Source organism: Acinonyx jubatus, chromosome D4 (genome assembly GCF_027475565.1).
Source record: "Acinonyx jubatus isolate Ajub_Pintada_27869175 chromosome D4, VMU_Ajub_asm_v1.0, whole genome shotgun sequence".
In the NCBI taxonomy this organism is placed as follows: Eukaryota; Metazoa; Chordata; class Mammalia; order Carnivora; family Felidae; genus Acinonyx; species Acinonyx jubatus.
In genome coordinates this window covers 31,867,145-31,891,427 of record NC_069391.1, presented here as the reverse complement: position 1 = coordinate 31,891,427, position 24,283 = coordinate 31,867,145, and the positions used below count along the sequence as shown (strand labels likewise).

Here is a 24,283-nt window from a genome sequence, read left to right as displayed (position 1 = left end):
TTTTGTTGAAGTTACCATTTAGATGTTCCTACCAGCTTCAGATGTTCCAAGGCTTCCGTCCCAGGTAAGCTGATGTTGCCTGTGATTCTCTGTACTTACCTGTCTCTCTCCAGATTTTGGCAGGCAAATGCCCTGCAACCTCAGTTCTCTGATGGGTCCAAGAAAAGTCACTGATGTTTATGTTTGTTCCACTTTGTTCTTATTTTAAGGATAGGAGTGATGAGTTTCAAGTTCTTGACACAACTGGAAGCCCTCAGAACTCTGTAAAAGCAAACTTAAAGAGCATTGTCATTTATTTATTCAATTATTCACTTATAGGTACAAGGCATTGAACTAGGAACTATGGGTAGATACCATGGGTAGATATGGGTAGATAAGCAAACATGGATCCTCCCCTTGGGGAGCTTACATTCTTTAAAAAAAAAAAAAAAAAAAAGATTGTTTTGGTGGCACCTGGGTGGCTCAGTCAGTTAAGTGCTCTGACTTTATCTCAGGTCATGATCTTTTTTTTTTTTTAACGTTTTATTTATTTTTGAGCCAGGGAGAGACAGAGCATGAACAGAGAGAGGGAGACACAGAATCTGAAACAGGCTCCAGGCTCTGAGCTGTCAGCACAGAGCCCAACGCGGGGCTCGAACCCATGGACCGCGAGATCATGACCTGAGCCAAAGTCGGCCGCTTAACCAACTGAGCCACCCAGGCGCCCCTCTCAGGTCATGATCTTGCGGTCCCTGGGTTTGAGCCCTGCATTGGGCTCTGTGCTGACAGTTCAGAGCCTCAAGCCTGCTTTGGATTCTGTGTCTCCCTCTCTCTCTGCCCCTCCCCTGCTTGCATTGTGTCTCTCTCTCTTCCTCAAAAATAAATAAACATTTAAAAAATTTAAAAAATTTAAAAAAATTTTTAATTTGAATATTGTTGACAGAATGTTACATTACACAAAACACAATGCTATATTAGTTTCAGGTGTACAACATAGTGATTCAACATCTCTATAGATTATGCTTTGCTCACCACAGTGTAGTAACCATCTATTACCACACAACACTGTTATAATATCACTGACTATATTCCCTATGCTATCCTTCTTATCCCAGTGACCTACTCATTCCATAACTAGAAGCTATATCTCACATTTCTTTTCACCCATTTTGCCCATTCCTCCACCTTCCCCTTCCCTCTGGCAAATGTCAGTTTGTTCTCTATTTGTAGGTCTGCTTTTGCTTTGTTTGTTCATTCATTTGTTTTGGACCTAGAGGGTATTATGCTAAGTGAAATAAATCAGACTAAGACAAATACCAAATGATTTCACTCAAATGTGGAATCAGGGAGCTTATGTCCTAACATGGAATGGTACAAGACAACTTCTCACCCCCTGTGCTTAAATGTGTTTTAGGTGTGTAGAGGCGTTAACTTCCCCAGCTCCCACTGCAGCTGGGCCAGTGGCAGAAGCTAAGAGCAACTTTCTTATTTTTGCTCTATAAATGCCATTTTCTATTTGTGCCACAATAAGGAAAAGGTTGAAAAGCATTGGAGGTGGTAACAAGACACATACTAAATTACTGTAATAAAAGGTAGACAGTGATGTGTCAAAAAAAAAAAAAAGGATCAGATCATAAGGTAGATATTTGGAGGCGGCAGGCATTAAATCTAAAAATTCTAGGGGCACCTAGGTGGCTCAGTCCAACTCTTGATTTTGGCTTAGGTCATGTGTGAGATCAAGCCCTGCATCAGGCTCTGTGCTGACAGTGCAGAGCCTACTTGGGATTCTGTCTCTCTCTCGCTTTCTCTCTGTCCCTCCTCTGTTCTTTCTCTCTCGCGCTCTTAAAATAAATAAACTTTTAAAAAAGTAGTCTTATAAAAAATAAATAAAAATAAACATTCTAGAAATATTGAGAGGGGTCACATTTGGGATGAACATGGAAAGATGAGTTGGATTTGGATGTGCAAAGAGGGAGGGGTGATTGGTGGAGAATACCTCCGGTGAAAGGCACAGTGTAGGGCTGCGGAAAGGACTGGGATGAAGAATACTGAGGAGTTTAATTTGGTTAGAACACAGGATGTGTGAAGGGGAGTAATGAGAGACAGAAAGCAAGGTTGGGTCCATGCAGAATATGTGTCAATTTGCTTGTCTGTGTATCTACCGTGTGATATTAACTGACATTCATGATAATAATTAAGTAAGGTACCATAAAATTCAAGGTGCCTTGCAAATTGCTGAAGTTTAAATAACATTTAATATGATTCTAATGCTAAGTATGTTTACTGAGTTTTCATTGCAAATGTAAATTTGCATCTTTGGAGGATGAGTGAGTTGGATAGAGAGGGGTATGGCTATGAAGAATGAAAGTCAGTGAATAAAGCAAAAATTAGAGTCAAAATTACTCTTGAAAATTGTTTAAATTGCCCACAAGGTCCATTAAGCGTGGTTTTATGAATACTACCTTATGCAATAATTCTTGGGCACATCAAGTTTTGAGAATAATGAAGGTAATTTTAAAAGAACGAAAAGTGGGGTAGGGAAGTTTCTAGGCAGATGTCTGGGCATTTAAGATATTCTACATGTAAAATGATTATCAAATTTCTAAATGGTGAATAGTTGATGAGTGAATTCCAGAGTTACTGTTTGCCTGCAGAGTTTACTCCCTTTGGTTTGATACAAGGTCTCCATAACTATAATACACATTATAGACTAGCGAACAGACTGGTGATGGTGGGGGGGTGGGGGCAGGAGTGGCAGGTGACAGTAAAACAGAAAGTAAAGTCACCTGGAACGAGGGATTTGAAAGTGCTCCAAACTCTGTTTCTTTTTTGTACATCTAGACACTTTCACCTCCCTCCCCTCTCTATCTCTTTCATGGCTTTTTATTTTATTTTCAAAGGGATGAAGGGCTTTAACAAGGGTAGAGATTACTGTTGCTAATTCACCACTATCTCAGAGAGGTAATAGAAATAATATTAAGAAAGTATAGATTTCCTTGTTTACTAAGTAAGAGGTTTTGTTTGTTTTATATCAAGACTTGCTAGCTCTTTATTTTCCTTTTTTATTATGGGATAACTTACATAAAGTACATAGATCTTAGGTGTACAGCTTGATGAATTTTCACATATGTAGTCACACCGTGTCAATATATAGAACATTTCCAGTACTTCAGAAAGCTACTTTATGCCCTCTCCCAGTTAATGCCATCCCAAAGGTAACTACTATTATTTTATTTTTAACCTTTCTTTGTCTCAGTTCCAAATGACATTGGTATCATAAATGATATTGGAATGTAGAATGCACAAAGAAATAGAACGCATTCAAAACTGCAATAGATGTTTCAATAATTCATGGTTTGAGAAAAAAAAAACAAAAACAAAAACAAAAAAGCAAAAAAACTTTTTTTTTTTTAACACCACGAACTAGGACATACCTATACTCATTTCTCCACAATTACAAATGGTATCTAAGAGCATCATGGCTTCCTCTGATTCACCAGTCTATAGAGTGAAAAACACAGCCACCAGGAGCTCTGCTGTGAGCATCTTCTCCTTTCTAGAAACCAGTCAGACTGAGGCTAGAATCCTAGTCCCAAACCCAAATTCCTGGGAAAGGTATCTTACTGCTCCAGCTTGAGTCAGATGTCTGCTCCTAGAACAATTCACTATGGTCAGGGGCATGGGTTCAGGCTTGTACAAAATGGCTACCAGAGGCTCATAAGTAACAGCTTGTAGATCTGTGGGGGTGGGGTGGAGAGGCAGTTCCCAGAAAAGGACTGGGCTGGGAAGATAACCTCAGAAGTCTATATTGTTGCCCTAAATCTGATTCTCAGGTTCTCCATATACTTGCTCTCTGATACTAAAAAAATGATTTCTTAGTTCATATTGTGAATATATATTACTTTCTTAGTCTTTTAAATGAACACAAAGAATTCCACACACTGTGTTTAAATTTTTAGAGATTATAAATCAAACTAACAAGCTGTTAGATTAAAAAGCTTTATCCTGCTACCTTGACACACCTATGTTCTAGCAAACATACATAAAATAACCCATAAGTTTCAAATACAGAATCCTTGAATCCCTGGTTGAGGTTGGTTTTCAGGACTTATTTTGTTTTGAACGACGTTTACTTCAAAAGATCTTGTTTAATTGACCCTTGCTGGAAAAACATTTTCCCATGGCATTGCTTAATACTTTAATATTTCTCCTTAGAATTAAAATTTTATAAGCTTTTCCTTCCTAGAGTAAAGCAAACAAACATCAGAATTCATTATACCCACAAAGAATCTCTAAATTGCTTAGTTTTTTTTTTTGTTCTAGTTTAGTTCAAGGCTTTCTCACTGGCCCCTAATCTTCCTTTGTCTACAAATTCTACCTCTACTCCCACTCCTCTGGAAGACGGTAAGACCTGAGTTTCCTGAGCTGTGGCTTGAACATCTTTATGTCTTTTAAGGAAATTATCAGCGGATACATTCTAAACAAGTCATCTGAACATTCACAAACACATAAAAGAGGCGGGGTCTGGAAGTCAGAGCATGTGACCCGGACAGGCTTCAAAGCCAGCCATCTGCGTGGTCATTGGTAGCAGCTGGTAACTGGAAGAGCTTGAGAGGGTAATTGGGAAACGAAGTTGGGCGTCCCAGCTCTGCCACTAACTGGCTTAACTGGAATTGAGTCACTCAAAACTCTTTAACCTCAGCGTCATATCTGTGAAATTGGGATAAGGATCGCCACCAGCTTTGGTGGGGGGAAGGGAATCACAACTTGTCTGAGCTTCAATTTCTGTGCCTGTTACAGTTTTTTTAAGACCGTGTCCTGTCCACCTCACAGGGGTTTTGGGGATGAGTGGGAGAAGGCACAACCTTTCGGAGGAGCTTCAGTTTCTACATGTGTAAAAAGCTTAGAACACGCGGCTAGCCCACCAAAATCCGTGTTAAAACAGGAAAATGGACGGGAAAACTTTGCAAAATGTAGAAGGCTATGCAGTATGAATTATCTCGTACTGATAACACAACAAAGAGACCTAAAAAAACGACTGTGAGTCTCTTTCGTTCCGGCTCCAATGTTACAACCCCCAACGTAAACCAAGACCACTCTTTTAAATCATTCCTGCGGCTGGGAGCAGCTACAGAGACCTTGCCACGCCCCACTGGGCCCAAAAGGGCCGGGAGAGGGCGTGGCCCAGCCCAGCCCGCCCATCACGACGCCCCGCCCCGTCGCGCCCGCGCCTGCGCCGTGCACACCAACCGGCCTCGAGCGCCCCGGCGGGAGGTAAGGGGTTTGCGGGAGGCTGCTTCGGGGGCGTCAGGCCCTGACCGGCTGGGCGCTGAACCCGCGCGCGCGCGAGAGGCGCCGGGTGGGAGGCCCGGCATCAGGCCCGGAGTGCGAGCGCTTTGGGGGTCCTCCTGGCTCCACGAAGTGGCGGTTTCGTTTTTGGAAGCTCTCTTCGAAGCGGGTGTTGGGAGGCGGCCGACAGGGCGAGCTTGGCGGCCTCCCGGGGTCGCGGGGTGGGAAAGTTTCCTGCGCCTGATCTGCCCGTGACGCAGTGTGGGCCCTAGGTCGTCCGGGTCGCAGGGTCGCCGGCGCCTTGGTCCCGAGACCGCTCGTGCATCCGTTCCCAGGTGGCGGCGTCTGGTGTTTGTGGCCCAGCGGTGCCGGGGGCGACACAGCGAGCGAGAGGCGACTCCAGGCTCGGGGGCAATGAGGGGAGGACTGGGGAGCCAGAAATCGGAGCCTCCTGTCAGCCACATCGGAAGGTGGTTCTGGAAGGTCCCGCATCTCACTCCCTCCTTTATAAATTCAGAATCAGAGGGCTTAGAGAAGAGACCATATGGGAGGACTTGGGGCCATGACTTTTCTTTCCCAAGTCAGTGCCCCGTCTCGGGGGGACGTGCCTGAGAACATTCGGGGCCACCAGTGGGAAGACCTGTGGGATCTCTAGGACGGTGTTCATCGCTTTTGGGGGGCGGAAGGTTGCCGGCAGTTTTGGAGTTTTTTTTGATAATTGGGGCTGATTCACTTTTAAATAACCTCTTAAGTAATTTAGTGAACTTCCCAGTACTCTTTCCTCACGGGAAACCTGAGTGTTAAGGGTACGCAGGTAATAATAGTTGTAAGCACCCAAGGATCGGTTGCAGAGCACCTGGCACCCCCGCCTCCACAAGTATTAGGGCAGCTCTTGACTTATTAATGTCAGTTGGCCCATGTGAAACATCAGTTAATACATTTTTTAAGAAGTCTATTTATTTTGAAATAATTTTACAATTACAGAGAAGTTTCAAAAGAATAGAGTTTTCAGGGCGCCTGGGTGGCTCAGTCAGTTGAGCCTCAGGTCGTGGTCTCAGGGTTAGCGAGTTCGAGCCCTCGCATGGGGCTCTCTGCTGTTAGCACAGAGCCAGCTTAGGATCCTTTGTCCCTCTACCCCCACCCCACCTCTCTGCACCTACCCCGCTTGTGCTGTCTCAAAAAAAATTTTTTTTTAATAAAAAAAAGTTCTTTACAGCTTTTTAAAAAAAAAAATGTTAACACCTTATATATTATAGTACGGTAATCAAAATTTTAAAAGTTATCATTAGTACAATTCTATTAACCTAACTACCACTTTTTTTTTTTCAGATTTCATAATTTTTTTATACTAATGGACTTTGTTTCTGTTCTGGGATCCAGTATAAGATCCCACATTGCTTTTAATCGGAGTGGCTCATTAGTCTTTTCTTGTTTTTCCACATCTTGACACTTTTGAAAAATCCTGGTCAGTTATTTTGTAGAGTGTCCCTCAATTGGATTTTGTCTGATATATTCTTATGATTAGATTACAGCTGTGCATTTTTTGATGCCACGGAAGTGGATGTACCTTCTCAGTTCCTCATATGAGAGGTTCATGTTATGAGACACTGCTTTTGATATTATTGATCACTTGGTTAAGATGGTGACTGCTATGATTCTCTAACGTAAATTTACTACTTTTCCCTTGTAATGGGAGAGTTTCTAAACTATGCAGGTATCTTGTTTTTCCTCAGACTTTTCACTTGCTGACTTTACCATCCATTGATGGAAGTTGCCTTCATTGATTATTACTGTGATTATTTTAAAGCGTTTTTAAAAATATTTACTTATTTTTGAGAGAGAGAGAGAGACAGAGTATGAGCAGGGGAGGGGCAGAGAAAGAGGGAGACACAGAATCGGAAGCAGGATCCAGGCTCTGAGCCATTAGCACAGAGCCCGACGTGGGGCTCAAACTCACAAACTGGGAGATCATGACCTGAGCTGAAGTCGGATGCTCAACCAACTGAGCTGCCCAGGCGCCCCTATTCTTTCTTTGAAAGACATGTGTCTTTCATCTTCCAGAAAATATTCTCTTCTTTGTTCAGTCCTAGTATACACATCAAGGATTTTCAGGATTTCTTACTCATACTCCTATAAAAAAACAAATTTACTGATTAGCATACAGTATAGTTGTGTGTAGTTCTTTTTGTCTTCAGCCTTTTAGTATCCTCTTAAAATATATTTTTCCATGGGCAGCTGGGTAGCTCAGTTGGTTAAGCATCTGACTCTTGATTTCTGCTCAGGTCATGATCTCATGGTTTGTGGGATCGAGCACTGTGTAAGGCTCTGCACTGGCAGCACAGAACCTGCTTGGGATTCTCTCTCTCTCTCTCTCTCTCTTTCTCAAATAAATAAATAAATAAATAAATAAAAACTTTAAAAAAATTGTTGTCCAGTTACCTAGATTATTTTCTTCCCCCACTTCTTTCAGTGTGGTTATGCTATTCGTTGGTAATAGTTTTGTTTTTTTATAGCATGTGTTCCATTTTGTGTTCCTCCACATTTTGTGTTCCTTTTTTAATTTTCAAAGTTTCATTCTTTGTAGTGTATAGTTCTGTGAACTTTGACAAATGCATGTGATTATATATCTACCACCACCTTCATGATACAGAACAATTCTATCACCCCAAATATTTCATTACATTTTTAAAAAAATGTTACAAGGAAATCAACTGTACAGAAGTTTAGGAGGTTAGGCATTTTTGTGTGTTTTGTCTCTTTTATAGGCATATTTTACACAGTTGTGATGTTAATGTAAATGTATTTTTTATTTTTGTGGCTTAATTATATTGGAAATACGTTCCAATTTTTTTAATGTATTTTTAGTGTTTATTTTATTGTTTGTTTATTTTTGAGAGAGAGAGAGAGAGAGAGCCATGTATGATCAAGGCAAGGGCAGAGAGGGAGACAGAGGATCTGAAGTGGGCTCCATGTTGACAGGAGAGAGCCTGATGTGGGGCTGAACACACAGAACCACAAGATCATGACCTGAGCCAAAGTCAGACACCCAATTAACTGAGCCACCCAAATATCCCGCGTGTTTACTTTTGAGAGAGAGAGCAAGCCGGGGAGGGGCAGGGAGGAGGGAGGTACCGAGGATGCCAAGTGGGCTCTGTGCTGACAGCAGAGAGCCAGATGTGGGACTTGAACTCATGAACTGTGAGATCATCAAGAAATGTTGAAATACACTTTTACCTATTATTCAATTATATTTTAAAACCACATTTTGGGGGTACCTGGCTGGCTTAGTTGGTAGAGCCTGTGACTCTTGATCTCGGGGTTGTGAGTTTGAGCCCCACGTTGAGCGTAGAGATAAAATAAAAATAAAAAATAAATAAACCCACACTTTGTATATTGGATGAAGACTTTCCTTTAGCAGCTTACAAAGATTATTTGAGCTATTTTATGATTGGAGCCACTGCTGGACAACTTTCTGTTTTAATAACATCATGATTTATGCAATTATTTGAATGTTATACAGTAAAACCTTGGATTGCAAGTAACTTGGTCTGCGAGTGTTCTGCAAGATGAGCAAACATTTCTAACAAATGTTGACTTGATAAATGATTGGTGTTTTGCCATAGGAGTAGTACTTCTACATGGTGCTGAATGTCACATGATCACAACTGAGCCAATGTTTCTTGAAATTTGCTTTGATAGGAGTGCTTTGGACTCCAAGCATGTTTCTGGAATGCATTATGCTTGCAAACCAAGTTTATACTGTATTCTTATTTTAGTGTTATATAAGCATTTTATTATAATTTTATAAAAATGGAAATGGTGGCGAGAAGGAAAAAAAGATTGGCCAGAGGGAGACCAAGAGTTAGAAAAGTCTCTAGGGAGGTTCTTGGGGCAAAATGTCTTCCCTGATAGATGGCTTTAATGAGGCACCAGATTTTCCTTGGACACAGAAAGCTGAGGGTAGAATCATGCACAACTCTAACCTGGAAATATCACTTTTGGAACTGAAAAAAAAAATCATCATAGCATCGGGGAACAGTGCCAACAAGTCAAATATTTAATAATTAGGGTTGTTATGTACACCATAAGCTGGTTAGTGGAAGGGAAAGCAGAAACATTAGAGTTGTGTATCAAATGATACATAAATTTTAGAGGCAGGTGGAATATAAAAGAACATCTAGACAGAGGGAGCATCACTGCAATGCCAAAAGTAGAGGTTGGGTGATAATACTTAGATTGGGTTTATCTACTTATGAACATTGTATTTTTTTGTTCAAATAATAGGGAACTCTTGGAAGTTTTTGTTCAGAGGAGTAGCATGTTGCAGTTGGTGTTTGAGTTCTATTAATTGGTGGTAGTCTGAGGAAAAACCTGGAAGAGGGGAAAGAGTCTAAAGGCAGGCCAATTAAGACACTTGTAAGGTGCTATGCATATTGCATTGTTGGAGTGATGGAACTAGAAATGGTGAAGAGACATGTGAAAAAATATTTTATTCCATCAGCATATATTGAGTATCAGGTATGGTAAGAAAATAGGAATGGTGGTAGATGTAAAGATTTCTTCCTATAGTACATAATCTGCATGGTAGAGAAAAACACAAGCAATGTGATAAACTGGGAACATTGTGAGACAAATAATTGATAATTTATGAGTCTATTATATGTTAAATATAATAAGAAAAAGACATCCCCTGTAGTAGAATAGATACATAGCACTAGTAGGCAATTCATAAGAGTGCAAATGGCTAATAAATAAATCCTACCATTTTTGAATGTCTAAGGAGAACCACACCATGTATTGGTGGGAATATGGATAAATGGGCATTTTGATATGTTGCTAATGGGAATGTAAATAGGCACAACCTTTGGGACATGTGGTATCAAAACTTAAAAAAAATTTGTGCACATATACTATTTCTAGTTATTTTGAAGAACCATCATAGATGGTAGTATGGATTTATGTGTAAGAAGGGTACTTATGCTGTAGTGTAGTTTACAATAGTGGAAAATTGGAACAACCTAAATAGCCAGCAACAGATGATTAAATTATGGAGCATCTATGTAATGTAACACTATGCTTCTATAAAAGATGCATTATAGAAAAATAATAATTTACATGCAAAGATTTTTATTATTCAAAATAAATCCTTTTTTCTTTCATTCATTTATCCACCCAGTAACAGTATACTTTATTATAATCATAGCTCCTCACCATTCATCTCCTTTGGGTTTATTATTAAAGTGTGCCTTTTAGTAGTTCTTTTTTAAAAAAAAATTATTTTTTTATTTTGAGAGAGTGAGCGAGCGAGGAAGGGGCAATTTTTTTTTTTTTTTAAATGTATGCTTCTTGGGGCTTATGTACATTTTCAGTTTGAGGTCTTGCATCTTAATTCTCAACATATTCTCTCTTTTTGTTTTCTTTCAGCATATTCGCTTTGAATAATATTTTCACCACTTTCTTTATTTTTCCTTTATGGGACTCCTATTTGTTACTGAGCTTCTCATTTTATCTTTTATGTTTTCCATCTCTTTATTCCTCTGACTGATATCTTCCAATCAATAATTCTCTCTTCAGCTACATAGTTTACTATTTAACCTAATTTTAAGTTTTTATTTTTCAAATTTGTACTTGGTTTTTCAGGTTAGCCTGATATGATCTCATAGTATTACCTAACTTGTAAAAATATTTTATTCCTTCCTTTGTATCTTTGAATATTTTTAACTGTACCTATTTTAATTTTCTTAAAAAAAATTTTTAATGTTTATTTTGAGAAAGAGCAAGAGAGCGGGGGCGGGACACAAAGAGGGAGACAGAGTATCCAAAGCAGGCTTTGTGCAGTGAGTGCAGAGCCCGATGTGGGGTTCAAACTCTTGAACTGTGAGATCATGACCTGAGCTGAAATCAGGAGTGGGCTACTTAACTGACTGAGCCACCCAGATGCCCTTTAATTTCCTTTTTAGATTATTATGTCTAGTCCCGTAGCTATGAATTTTCCTGTTAGCTTTGTGGACTCTTTTGGCAATGAACTTATCCGTATATCTCCAATTCCCGCTTAACTACTGTAGCTGTTGAACTCTCTTTATTTTTGATGTGTGGAGATTTTCCTTTTTTTGCTTTCAAGCTTAGACATAAAAACCAAGTTACTAAGTCGATGAGATAGTCTATATAACCAACACTTCAGGATTTTCAACTGTGAAGGAAAGGAGAGAAACAACATTATTTATAGTTCTTAATGCTTCTGGAGTGATCTCTTTTTTTTTTAATATCATAAAACAATGGACTCTGTCCTCTGAAATAACTAAAAAATACATTAATAATTATTCATAAAGATTCAGGGACTCCATAAAGTATATTTGGGAACCTCTGTCCATAATGGACCCTGGTTTAAGACACCTTAACCCATTGGGATTAACATAGCTTAAAATTTTTTTAAATATAGGAGAGGTTGTGGGCTAATGAGACGGCATGAAAGCAAGGTTGCACAACAGTGGTTCTCAAGTTTAGTTAAGCTGTGGAGTCCTTTACTGATGTAAAATCTAATAAGCTCAAATTTATGAAATATATATAAGTAAATTTTCTCCAGTTGAAGCAGCCATGGGATCCTGGAGCCTGCTCACTTGCCAGCCTCTGCCCTCACCTATCCTGGGGCCAAAAGTATACCCTTTGACATTCTGCAACACTGGTAGAAGACTACTGGTGAATTAGAAAGAACATTTGATAGTACTCTCAGGAATTCTTTCTTATTCCAGCTCTGTTACTGGTTATTTGTATTGGTTGTAGACAATGCTCATCATTGTCTACATTGTAAGAAAGGGAAGAGGCAGTTTAAAGGACTTCAATGAAAAAGAATTGCATATGATGTTATATTTAAAGTATGTAATTACATAGTTACATTATGATGTTAGAAATGGAGTTTGGGGGCCCCTGGGTGGCTCAGTTGGTTAAGGCTGACTCTTGATTTTGGCCCCAGTCTCTCTCTTAGAATAAGTAAATAAACAAACATTTTTTTTAAAAAAAGAAATGAAGTTTGATACAAGCAGAAATGTTATGAATTTTTTTCTAATTTTGCCATTTGACATCTTTTTTTAAAAAGGTTAGTCTTGTGCAAGATATACTGGGAAATGAAAACTTGGCAGTAAATTCATAGCTTTTTTTTAAAAAGGTATTTAAGCATATACATTCTTATATGGAAAAAACCAGACATCAAAATGGAAAGAGGGGCACCTGGGTGGCTCGGTCGGTTCAGCGTCCGACCTCGGCTCAGGTCACGATCTCACACTCCGTGAGTTTGAGCCCCACATTGGGCACTGTGCTGATAGCTCGGAGCCTGGAGCCTGCTTCAGATTCTGTGTCTCCCTCTCTCTCTGCCCCTCCCCTGCTCATGCTCTGTCTCTCTGTCTCAAAAATAAATAAAAACATTAAAAAATTAAAAAAATGGAAAGAACGGGAGAAAGAAAATGGAAAGCTTAGTTAACTATGGGTGAGGAGATGATTGATTTTATTTAATTTAAAATTTTTAAAAAATCTTTATGTATTTTTGAGAGACAGAGCATGAGCAGGGGAAGGGCAGAGAGAGGGAGACACAGAATCTGAGGCAGGCTCCAGGCTCTGAGTTGTCAGTACAGAGCCCGACACGGGCTTGAACCTATGAACTGCAAGATCATGACCTGAGTTAAAGTCAGATGCTTAACTGAGCCACCCAGGAGCCCCTGATTGATTTTACTTTATTCTCTTTTTTGTATTTTCTTTTTTCTTTTTCATATTCTCTTAAAGTGAATATACATTACTTTTGTGGAGAGAAAAGAGTTTCAAAATAAAAATTTTTTTAAGTTTACTTATTTTGAAGAGAGAGAAAGAGAGCATGAGCAGGGGAGGGGCAGAGAGAGACGCAGAGCAAGAATCCCAAGCAGGCTCTATGCTGTCAGCGCACAGCCCAGTGCGGGGCTTGATCTCATGAACTGTGACATTATGACTTGAATTGAAATCAAGAGTTGGTCGCTGAACCAACTGAGCTACCCAGGTGCCCCTAAAATAAAAGATTTCTTCAAGAAAAAACAAGTCATTCAAGTTCAGAACTAAGTTGAATATATATTTAGAATAAATCATAAAATTACCTCGTTGTTGGCTTTTGAAAATAATAGAAACTGATTAAAAACATTCTTAAATATTTCCCTTTTAGGTTTTTCCATGTGAGTGGGGAAGACAGTTGCTGCAAGTAGAAGTGACATAACATTTTTCTAGAATGTCTGAAGATGAAGAAAAAGTAAAATTATGCCGTCTTGAACCAGCTATCCAGAAATTCATTAAGATAGTAATCCCAACAGACCTGGAGAGGCTAAGAAAACACCAGATAAATATTGAAAAGGTGAGTTTTTTCATTTTCTGCCACGAGAAACAGTTACATATTCTGATTTATACTTGTGCATTTCAGCTAAATTTAGAATATTAGATAAGAGGCTTTGCTAAAATATCCATCTCCTATTGATTTAACAATATTCATTTTTTCATCTGGGTTTTGTTTTACAAATATACCTCTCATATTCTTCATTTTTTAGGGAGGAATATTAGAATAGAAACTATGCCTTTTAAGTTGTACATGCTGACATATTAAGTAGTTAATAATTAACATACGAATCGTTTGATAGTGTACCATAATGTAAAGGCAGTGAACTTTGGCTAAGGGGCCTGCCTTAATTTCATTCACCTCATGGCAAGTTTTTTGAACTTTGGGGTCTATCAGTAACTCCTATCCTCTTTAGGTGCATGTAGCATAAAGAGGTAAATCATTGTGTGATATGAGGGAATTTCCCAAATTGACTTCTTCCCATTGAGGAAAGCCCCAAATTAAGAAATAGCACCTAGAGATCAGTTTAGGAAATAGGTAGAGGGAAGCACTAGTCTCAGGGACTGTGCTGAAGGTTGCATAGAACCTGGACAGGTCAGTGTCTGGTGGAAGAGTTGTGGCATTCATGGGAGCATCAGGTTTACTGAGTACTGAGCATTGATTTGGCAGTTTATGTGGTTTCATTTGCTATAGGACAGGTCAGTGGGATTTGCTCCTTAAAAATGATCTCTCCCAGTGTAAATTTTTTTATTTTTAATTTTTATTTTTTAGCTTATCTTTTTAATTTGTTTTCTAATGTTTATTTTTGAGAGAGAGAGAGAGAGAGAGAGAGAGAGAGACAGAGCACGAGCGGGGGAGGGGCAGAGAGAGAGGGAGACAGAATCTGAAGCAGGCTCCAGGCTCTGAGCTGTCAGCACACAGCCGGATATGAGTCTGGAATCCACGAACCGCAAGATCATGACCTGAGCGAAAGTTGGATGCTTAACCAACTGAGCCACCCAGGTGCCCTTATTTATTTATTTTTTTGAACATTTTTTTTTTTGAGAGACAGAGAGCAGGGGAGGAGCAGAGAGAGAAGGGGACAGAGGATCTGAAGTGGGCCCTGCACTGACAGCGCAGAGCCCCGTGTGGGGTTTCAACTCACCAACTGTGAAATGATGACCTGAGCCGAAGTCCGTAGCTCAACTGACTGAGCCACCCAGGTGCCCCTCCCCCACTACGCATATTAAGCTGTGTCACTTTGTGTTAATTTTTTGTGGTGGGGGGTGGTGTGGAAGTGGTCATTAAGCCTTTCAGTGTAAACAATATTTATCACCCTCACCTGAGCACATTATACAACTAAGAAGAGTGTCAGTTTTTTTCCCCAGTAGATACCATCTGTCTTCCTAGTATTTAAATCTTTTTAAAAAGTATAGACAATAAGTGCCAAGAATATGAAGATGGAAATTTCAATGCAAATATGAAGCTATCTAGAATTCAAGATTAGTATTTTGTCATCTTTTAATTTCTTTATCTGTAAACAATAAGTACTGTGACTTTTTAGGGTGGAGGAGTTTTCTGGTAAACTGGTTATTCTTGTTATGAGCCAAAACAAATTATAGGGTTCCATGCTTTAATTAATGAGGAGGGCTCATTGTTTTTTTCTTTTTAATTTTTTTTTAAGTTTATATATTTATTTTGAGAGAGAGAGACAGCATGAGCAGGGGAGGGACAGAGACAGAGAGAGAGAGAGAATCTCAAGTAGGCTCCTCACTGCCAGCACAGAGCCTGATTCAGGGTTTGAACCCACGAAACTGTGAGGTCATGACCTGAGCAGAAACCGAGAGTCCGACACTTAACCGACTGAGCCACCCAGGCGCCCTGAGGAGATCTCATTCTTTTAGCACTATATTAATATAGAAGTAGGGTTGTTTACTTTTGATTGATCATACCTGGGTGGGAGGTTGATAAGGTGTGTTTTAAAGTCCTGAGCTCATATCAAAGTGCTCAGTTACAAAGACGACAAGAATTTAGCAGATAAGTTGATTCTGAAAGGCAGAAATAGGTGGACTGTTGTCTTATGTTACCTTTGAGGTTCGGCGTGTCTTTCATTTCCCTTTTCTTATACTTATTCTGTATGAAAGTGCCTGCCATCATTCCCTCAGGTCCTAGCCACATGTACCACCCAGTCAGTCATCAATGGAAAAGCCAGAACCCTGGGAACAAGGGAGGTAGGGATAGGAAGGATTTATTATCGGTTTGATTAGTTGTGCCAGACTTGCTAAGAAAATTATTCCAGAGGTATATTCCTCTTTGTCTACCATAACATTTTTACTTTAGCATTTTGTGAAATCTTTACTTAACGTGAAAGTTTTAGACAATGTTGGAATAATTATAATTCACAGTGTAGGGGATATCTGCAGCTAAGCAAACTCCTACTGATCTGTGTTTTATTCTATATTCTTGATCATAATACTCTCTCTAGGATTTCTAGTTTTGCATGAAAGTGACTTGTGTGTGTGTGTCTGTGTATGATTGAATAGCATATTTTAATAGTTTATGGTAACGTAAAAACATTTAAAAGCTGCAATGTTCACCATGGACAAAAGAGTTAAGAGCTAGGTTTGGGCTCCAGGTGTGTGACAGTGCCTTATTTTGAAAAAGGCATATTCTTCCTGGGGGAACGGTGTAGACAGATCACATATTTATTATGTTAGCCATCCGTCATCCAGTATGAATTTAAAAGAAGAAAGTCACACTGAAGGGAAATTGAAGGTCAGCCTTAGTGGAGTGACGCTGCAACACCCGAACACAATGGGTGCAGTGTGCCGTGGGCACCTGTGACGCTCTGCCACGGGTCCTTCAGCACTACACTGTATTGCACGTGGTAGATGTGATTAGATTGTGATGCTGAAATCAAAGTGTTAGCATCCAGCTTTCTTGGCTAACGTAAGATAGACCTAAGCACAGCGGATAGAAACAACATGATTATATGCTTGGAACATAATTTTCTTTGTTTCAGGTTGCAGGGTTGGGAGGAAACTTACTGCGTAGCACGTACTGTGTTAGTATATGGTTAAAGTACAAGTGGCAGAAAAGCCCCAAGTAGCGTACCATATCAGATAGGCGTTTTTCGTTTTTGCTTTTATTTTGAACCTCTCACAGTTAGGGAGCACTCCAGGGCTGCAGTGGCAGCTCAGCGGTCATTAAAGACTCGGGCTCTTCTTATCTTGCTCTCGGATCCTCAGCTGGTTTCTATCTTGCATGTAAAATGGCAGCTCCAGCTTCAGCTATCACATCAGCTATTACGTTCCAGCTAAGATGAAATAAAGAGAATCATATTGTTGCTAATTGTGTTCTGTTTTCTGTCCTCTCTTTTTTTCTTTTAAAGAGAATCCTCCTGTTCTTGTTTCATGGATGCAGTATCATCCATGGGGTATTATTATTTAAGTTTTATCTGCCTCTTTGTTTTTCCTGAGTTTCTTTGTTCTTTCTTCTTTTTAAACTTAATTCTTATCTCCTCCACAACTCACTCACTCTCTCCCTTTCTTTTCTGTGTCAGCCTGCAATATTATGGACTTTGCTTTCCTTGGCCAGCTGTTGATATTTAAGAGTGCTAATCAGAAGGTATTTGTGTGTGTAGCAGGGAGTAGGAAAGGTCTTGTAACTTGGAGGGGGAGCGAGTGAAAGATCAGTTTTCATGGGGAACTACCAGACACTCTTGTGGAATGTTGTCTTCTGTGGTGACCAGGGCAGTGTAGTCGCTTGGGCCTGCGGAGAGGGCATGTGGTAGATAGACTGCCTGTTCCTTCCCTAAGCTTTGAACCAATCCTTCTGCCCTACCGTATACATCCTCCTGGCTGCCCGGTAGCTGGTACGTCTGGTTACCGAGCCTTTCGGTAGTAGTGATGTGCCTGTTGGCTTGTCACTCACTGCCTCTCCCACACCATTCACCCCTTCTGCAGCCTCATGTTTCGGCTTTCTCGGGTCTTCTGAGTCTGCAACATGTCTGTGATCTTTCGATTTTCTCAAATTTGGTTAAAATTTCATGTCCACCGATATCTTCTGTTATATTCTCATTATTCTTATGAATGTATACCTGTTAAAGTCCTTTATTGTCATTTTAGTTGCGTTTTAGAAAAGAGCAGAGATACATGCTTGTGTTCAATCTTCCAGGTTTAATGAGGAGGAAAATTATTAATTGCAAGAAATAAATATATGTTAGGTTTTCATAAGTGTTGGTGTTTGCGATTTCTTTTATTGGTAGCTCTTAAAAGGTCATAAAAAAATTCGTTTTCTAATCCTGAAGAAGTTTACAGTGCAGTTAAGAAAATAGGAAATATTCAGAGAATAATAGGTGACATATAATTTAGTGTGAAAATGAGTGGCATGAACTGTTCTGGCAGTATGAAGCACAAACTACATGGTGCAAAATCAAACATCAGTCTCATTGATTTGTTATTTACTGATTTGTTTTGATTTGTTTTTAAATCTGTGATTACAACCAAAAATTTTCCATTTCTCTTTTTAATCTGAGAATGTTTATTTCAGTCTTTTAATCTCACCCCCACCCCCTGCCCCATTTTTGTCTTCTTGACAGAACCTTGATTCAGTCTGTCTTCCTGTGCTTCAGAGTAGGAAATCTTCAGCACAGGTGGTGAATAATGTTTCTAATGGTAGTAATTACATTCTTGTCAGTGTGTGAATAGCAACTGTATCCTAGAGTTGTGGCTAATGAGACTGGAGGGAAAGCCTGTTTGGGATATGGAAACTTCTGGAAAAGATTTTCCTACTGGTAGAAAGATACACATGAGAGGAAACAGTTCTGCTTCTCCTGGCCTTGTGTCTCCCTGTTGTATCTGGAACAATAGCTAGTAGGGGACAAATCTGAGGACAAAAACTTTCTATTGAGAGTGGTAAAGAAGAAAGATAGAACTTAGGCAGTTGGTGAGCTTGTAAGCTTCTGAACTAAACTACCTTCTAGGCTGCTTCTGAGGGGAGATAATAAATGTCCTTATTAAAGTAATTTAAGATTTTTGAGTTTTCTGTTATTTGCAACCAAACACATCCTAATTGCTTCAAATTACAGCATTGCTTTCACTGGTCTCTCTAGTGCTGCTGTGTAGATGGACAACAATGTTTTGTAAAAACAGCACAGTTCAAAAACGCTTGTCAGTAGTTCTCACAACCAAATTTTAAAGGATTTACTTCTTGTAATTTTTTTCACACATACTAAATCACTTTAACTTTTTCCGCTTCTCCAAAAATTTGCAATGATAGATTTTAATAATGTAATATAAGTTAGGTATAGCTTGTAGCGAGTAATAGGAAATCCGAACTATCTTACTCCTTATTTTTCTTAGAATTTTACTGGGTTGCCTGGGTGGCTCAGTTGGTTAAGCATCTGACTTCAGCTCAGGTCACGATCTCATGGTTCGTGGGCTCTAGCCCTGTGTCGGGCCCTGTACTGACAACTCAGAGCCTGGAGCCTGTTTCGGATTGTGTCTCTCTCTCTCTCTCTCTCTCTCTCTCTCTCTCTCTGCCCCTCCCCCACTTGCACTCTGTCTCCGCCTCCCTCAAAAATAAATAAACATTAAAAAAATTTTTTAAAGAATTTTATTGTTATAAGAGATAAGGTCCTTTAGTTCAACCTCCACCTAAGACACTAATCTCTTCTACAGCTTGCTTGACACGTGAGCAAATGGTAATAATGCATTAGGAGATTCACACTCCTGGGAGGTAGGCTTTGTGCTTTGTTTTGGGGGGGTGTTATTTTTGATATTTGTAGGCACAATGAATTATTTTTCACTATGGGGTAGGTATCATTATTTATCTTCATTACATGAGTAATATTCAGTTTATGGCTTTCGATCATTGGGCTGTCTGCTAATATTATGCAGCATTTCTGTTACAGTGTTTGATATTTTCTGTGTTGACAATTATGTCACCTGTGAAGACAAACTATTTTATTTCTTCTTTCTCCGACTGTGTCCTTCCTTCCTGCACTGGCTAGGGCCTCTGGTGTGATGTTGAATAGGAGTGGTAAGATCAGACCTCCTTATTTTGTTCCCAGTATTAAGGAATAGCCTTTTACCACTAAGCATAATATTAACTGTAGCGTTTACGTAGATGCCTCTATCAGGTTGAGGACATTAACTTCTATTTTTAGTTTGGTGAGAGTTCTTATAATGAATAGACATTTGTCAAATGGTTGTCTTTACATCTACCATCTTGTATTTTTGTATGTTTGCCCCATCTGTTCTTTGTCCCCTTTTTCTTCTTTTACTCCCTTTTGGATTAATTTCATGTTTTTTTAGAAATTCCATTTTTCTCTTTTGTTAGCTTATTAGTTATACCTCTTTGTTTTTATTTCTGGGTTTTAGTGCTTGTTTCATAATTCAAAGTATCCATCTTTAACTTTTCACAGTCTACCTTCAAATAATTATATATGTGTGTGTACACACACACACACACACACACACACACATATATATATAAATCACTTCATGTATTTTATAAGAACCTCATAACAATATACTTCTATTTCCTGTCTCATGATCTTTATAGTATTATTGTCATATATTTTGCTTCAGTGTATATTATTAGCCCCACAATACATTGTTATTTTTGTTTTAAACAGTTACCTTCCAAAGAGATTTTAGACATAAGAAAAAATGTTTTATATTTACCATTTTCAGTGCTCATTACTTTGTGTAGAGCCAGGTTTCTCTCTGGTATCATTTTTCCATCAGCCTGAAAGACTTCCTTTTTATTGCAGTACAGGTCTGCTAGTGATGAACCCTGTCAATTTTTTTATGTTGGAAAAAAGGTCTTTATTTTCCTTTCTTTTCTTTTTTTTTTCCCTTTGTTTTTGAGAGAGAGACAGAGCGTGAGTGGGGGAGGGGCAGAGAGAGACAGACAGACAGACAGACAGACAGCTGTCAGCACAGAGCCCCATGCTGGGCTCAAACTCATGAAATGTGAGATCATGACCTCAGCCAGTTGGATGCTCAACCAGCTGAGCCACCCAGGTGCCCCTATTTTGCTTTCGTTAAAAAAAATATTTCTCTGGATATAGAATTCCATGTTACGTTTTAGATTGTTTTCAAGATGTTGCTCCGTTGTTCTCTGGCTTGCATTGTTTCTCAAAAGAAGTTTTCTGTCATTCTTGTCTTTGTTCATTTGTACTTTATGTGCCTTTTGTCTGTGGCTGCTTTTATGACTTTTCTATCATTTATTTTAAGAAATTTTATTGTCATGTGTATTATAGTTTTCTTCATTTTTCATATTTCTGGCATTTCTGGAGTTTCTCAGATCTTACGGATTTATAGTTTTTATCAAGTTTTGAAAAGCTTTGGTTATTCATTTTTCAAATATTTTTTCTGCCGTCTCTCTTTTCTCTTGGGAGTGCAATTACATATATACTATGATGCTTTCAGTTGGCCCAAGACCTGCTGATGCCCTGTTCATTTATTGTCCATCTTTTTTCTTCCTGTGCTTTATTTTGGATTGTTTCTATTGCTATTCTTTTCTTTGCATTGTCTTATCTGCTATTAATCCCATCCACTGCATTTTTCATTTCAGATGACTTTTTTAACTCTAGGAATTAAATTTTTAAAAATATCTTTCATGTCTTAGTGTGCTCATATTTTCTTCTTTCTTGAACACAGGAACTACATAACTTTTTGTAGTTACTTATTTGAATTAGTTAAAAACATTAAAATTTTTATTGCAGTGTAATTGACATACAATGTTATATTAGTTTCAGGTATGCTACATATTGATTCAACAGTTTTGTATGTTACTCAACACTCACCCTAAGTGTAGCCACCATACAATGTTACCATACAATGTTATTATAATACTATTACAGTATTATTTACTATATTCCGTATGCTGTACTTTTCATCCCTATGACTTATTTATTTTATAACTGGGAGTTTGTGCCTCTTAATCCTCTTCACCTGTTTTGCCCCTTACCCTACCCCCTCTCCTCTGGCAACCACCAGTTTGTTCTCTGTATTTATGAGTCTGTTTCTGCAGTTACTTTAATTGCCTGTTATTCATGGTAAATATCTTAATGCATTGCCTACTGGATATATGTCTTAGTAAAGGCTTGAGGGAATAATGTAAGAAGTCTTTGCTGTTTTGTCCTAGAAACCCAATGCCTTGCACCATGGAAATGTTTCATGAAATAGTGGGTGGAAAATATTAGCCAAAAAATGGGAGTAGGCTTAGAGAGAAAAGGTAATGATAACCACCTGGACTGTTACAAGGGATTCCTCTGGTGTGAAAGTATTCTACAGCCTAAGCCCACATTTTTCTTTTGGCCCTGGAAGCAATGTTGCTTTCTCTCAGTTTCCCCTCTCTCTACTCATAAAGTATTATTATAATGAATTTTTTACATGGTCATGAATATTTCATATATATGAACAGATAAACCCTAAAACTATAAAATTTTAAAACTGAAATAAATTTAGTGATGACTTAATTCAACCTGCTCTTTTTATAGAAAAGTGAACTGAGGTCCAAGTTACTGATTTGCCCAAGTTTACAAACCTCACAGAACTAGTCATTCTTTTGTTTTAAATATTCATTTATTTATTTTGAGAGACAGAAAGAGATTGAGCATGTGCACACAGGGTAGGGGCAGAGAGAGAGGGAGAGAGAGAATCCCAAGCAGTCTCAATGCTTCAGTGCAGAGCCCAATGTGGGGCTCAGTCTCACGAATCATGAGATCATGACCTGAACTGAAATCGAGTCTGACTCTTAACCAACTGAGCCACCAAGGTGCCCTGTCATTTTTTTTTTAATTCAAGTATGATTAATCTCCAGTGTTACATTAGTTTCAGTTGTACAAAATAATGATTCAACAATTCTATACATTACTCAGTGTTCATCCCAGTAAATATACTCTTAATCCTCTTCACCTATTTCACCCATCCTCTGGAAACCACCAGTTTGTTCTCCATATTTAAGATTTTTTTTTTGTCTCTGTTTTTCTTTGTTTCGTTTCTTAAATTCCACATGAGTGACATCATATGGTGTATGTCTTTCTCTGACTTATTTCACTTGGTATTATATCCTTTAGATCCATCCATGTCATTGCTACTGGCAAGATTTTATTTTTATGGCTGAGTAATATTCCACTGTATATATACCACATCTTTATTCATTTATCTAATATCATAATTTCTAATATCCTTGTCTATTAATTTCATTATCTCTATCATATGAGTCTGTTTCTATTGATTCATTTTTCTTGCTCTTTTGTATGCATGGTAATTGTTTACTGGATGCTGGACATGATGAACTTTACCTTGTTGGATACTGAACATTTTAAACTTCAAGTATTTTTGAGCTTTAAGATGTGTGAGACACAGTTATTTGGGGGGCAGTTTGACCCTTTTGAGTCATTCTTTGAAGCTTTATCATGAAGGATTAAAATATTCTTTCTTCCAGGGTGAATTTTTCCCCATGAAGGGCAACACTTTGGAGTATCATACCCGATGTGCAGTTTATTGCAAGGTTTTCCCACTCCACTCTGACTTGGGGCTCACATGCACTGCTTCTGGCTGTGTGATCTCTGGAAATTAGTCCACCAAAGAAAAAGGAAACTTTTCAGTGGTTCTTTTTCTGACCTCAGGTAGTTTTCCTTGTGTGAATGTGCTGACTTATACTTGCCTGAAGACTCAAAAGGAGAACCCTGCAGGTCTCTGGAGCTGTCTCTCTCAGTGTAGTCATCTCCTCCCATTGCAACTGTCTCTTCACATGCAGCTCTCTCCTCTCTGATACTCTGGTCCATGAATTCTAGCAGCCATGGCCTCCAAAAATTCTTAACTCTGTTTTCTTAACATTAATTTTTCTTAAAATATCAGGACAGATTAGTGTTGAGTAATAAATTTAAAAGTGGGTTATTTTTTGGGGTGCCTAGGTAGCTCAGTCGGTTGAGCGTGCGACTTCGGCTCATGCCATGATCTCACGTCTCGTGAGTGTGAGTCCCGCATCGGGCTCTGTGCTGACAGCTCAGAGCCTGGAGCCTGCTTCGGATTCTGTGCCTCCCTCTCTGCCCCAACCCACTCACATTCTGTCTCTGTCTCTCTCAAAAATAAATAAACATTAAAAAATAGTAATAAATTGTCTTATTTTCAGGGGTGCCTGCGTGGCTCAGTTGGCTCAGGTCATGAGCTCATGGCTTGTGAGTTCAAGCCCCACATCGAGCTCTGTGCTGACCGCTCAGAGCCTGAAGCCTGCTTCAGATTCTGTCTCCCTCTCTCTCTGCCCCTCCCCTGCTCGCACTCTGTCTCTCAAAAATAAATATATGTTAAAAATAATCATAAAAATAGATAAAAGTGACTTATTTTCAAACATGTATTTTTGACTTTTTTTTTAAGTTTATTTATTTTTGAGACAGAGACAGCATGACTAGTAGAGGAGGGTAGAGAGAAAGAGGGAGAGAGAGGATCCCAAGCAGGCTCTGTGCTGCCAGCCCAGAGCCCAATGCAAAGCTCAAACTCACGAACCATGAGATCATATCTGAGCTGGAACCAGGAGTCGGACACTTAACTGACTGAGCCATCCAGGCACCTCTATTTTTGGCTTCTCTTCTCATCTTTTTATTAATACAATAACATTATCTAAAAGAGCCCTTAATACAAATTAAAAGTTTTAAAACCTGAGGAAAGAAAGAGA

General features: G+C 38.9%; 1 protein-coding gene across 1 annotated transcript in view; it reads left to right on the top strand.

Annotated features, from left to right (window-relative positions):
* The first annotated feature begins 5,201 nt into the window (after window positions 1-5,201).
* The window catches only part of STX17 (syntaxin 17), a 60,893-nt gene continuing 41,811 nt past the window's right edge, over window positions 5,202-24,283 (top strand). Inside the window, exons 1-2 of the mRNA XM_027039546.2 lie at window positions 5,202-5,253; window positions 13,448-13,633. Of these exons, the coding sequence (XP_026895347.2) occupies window positions 13,511-13,633 (123 nt within the window). The 5' untranslated portion in view covers window positions 5,202-5,253; window positions 13,448-13,510. The remainder of the gene's footprint in view (window positions 5,254-13,447; window positions 13,634-24,283) is intronic.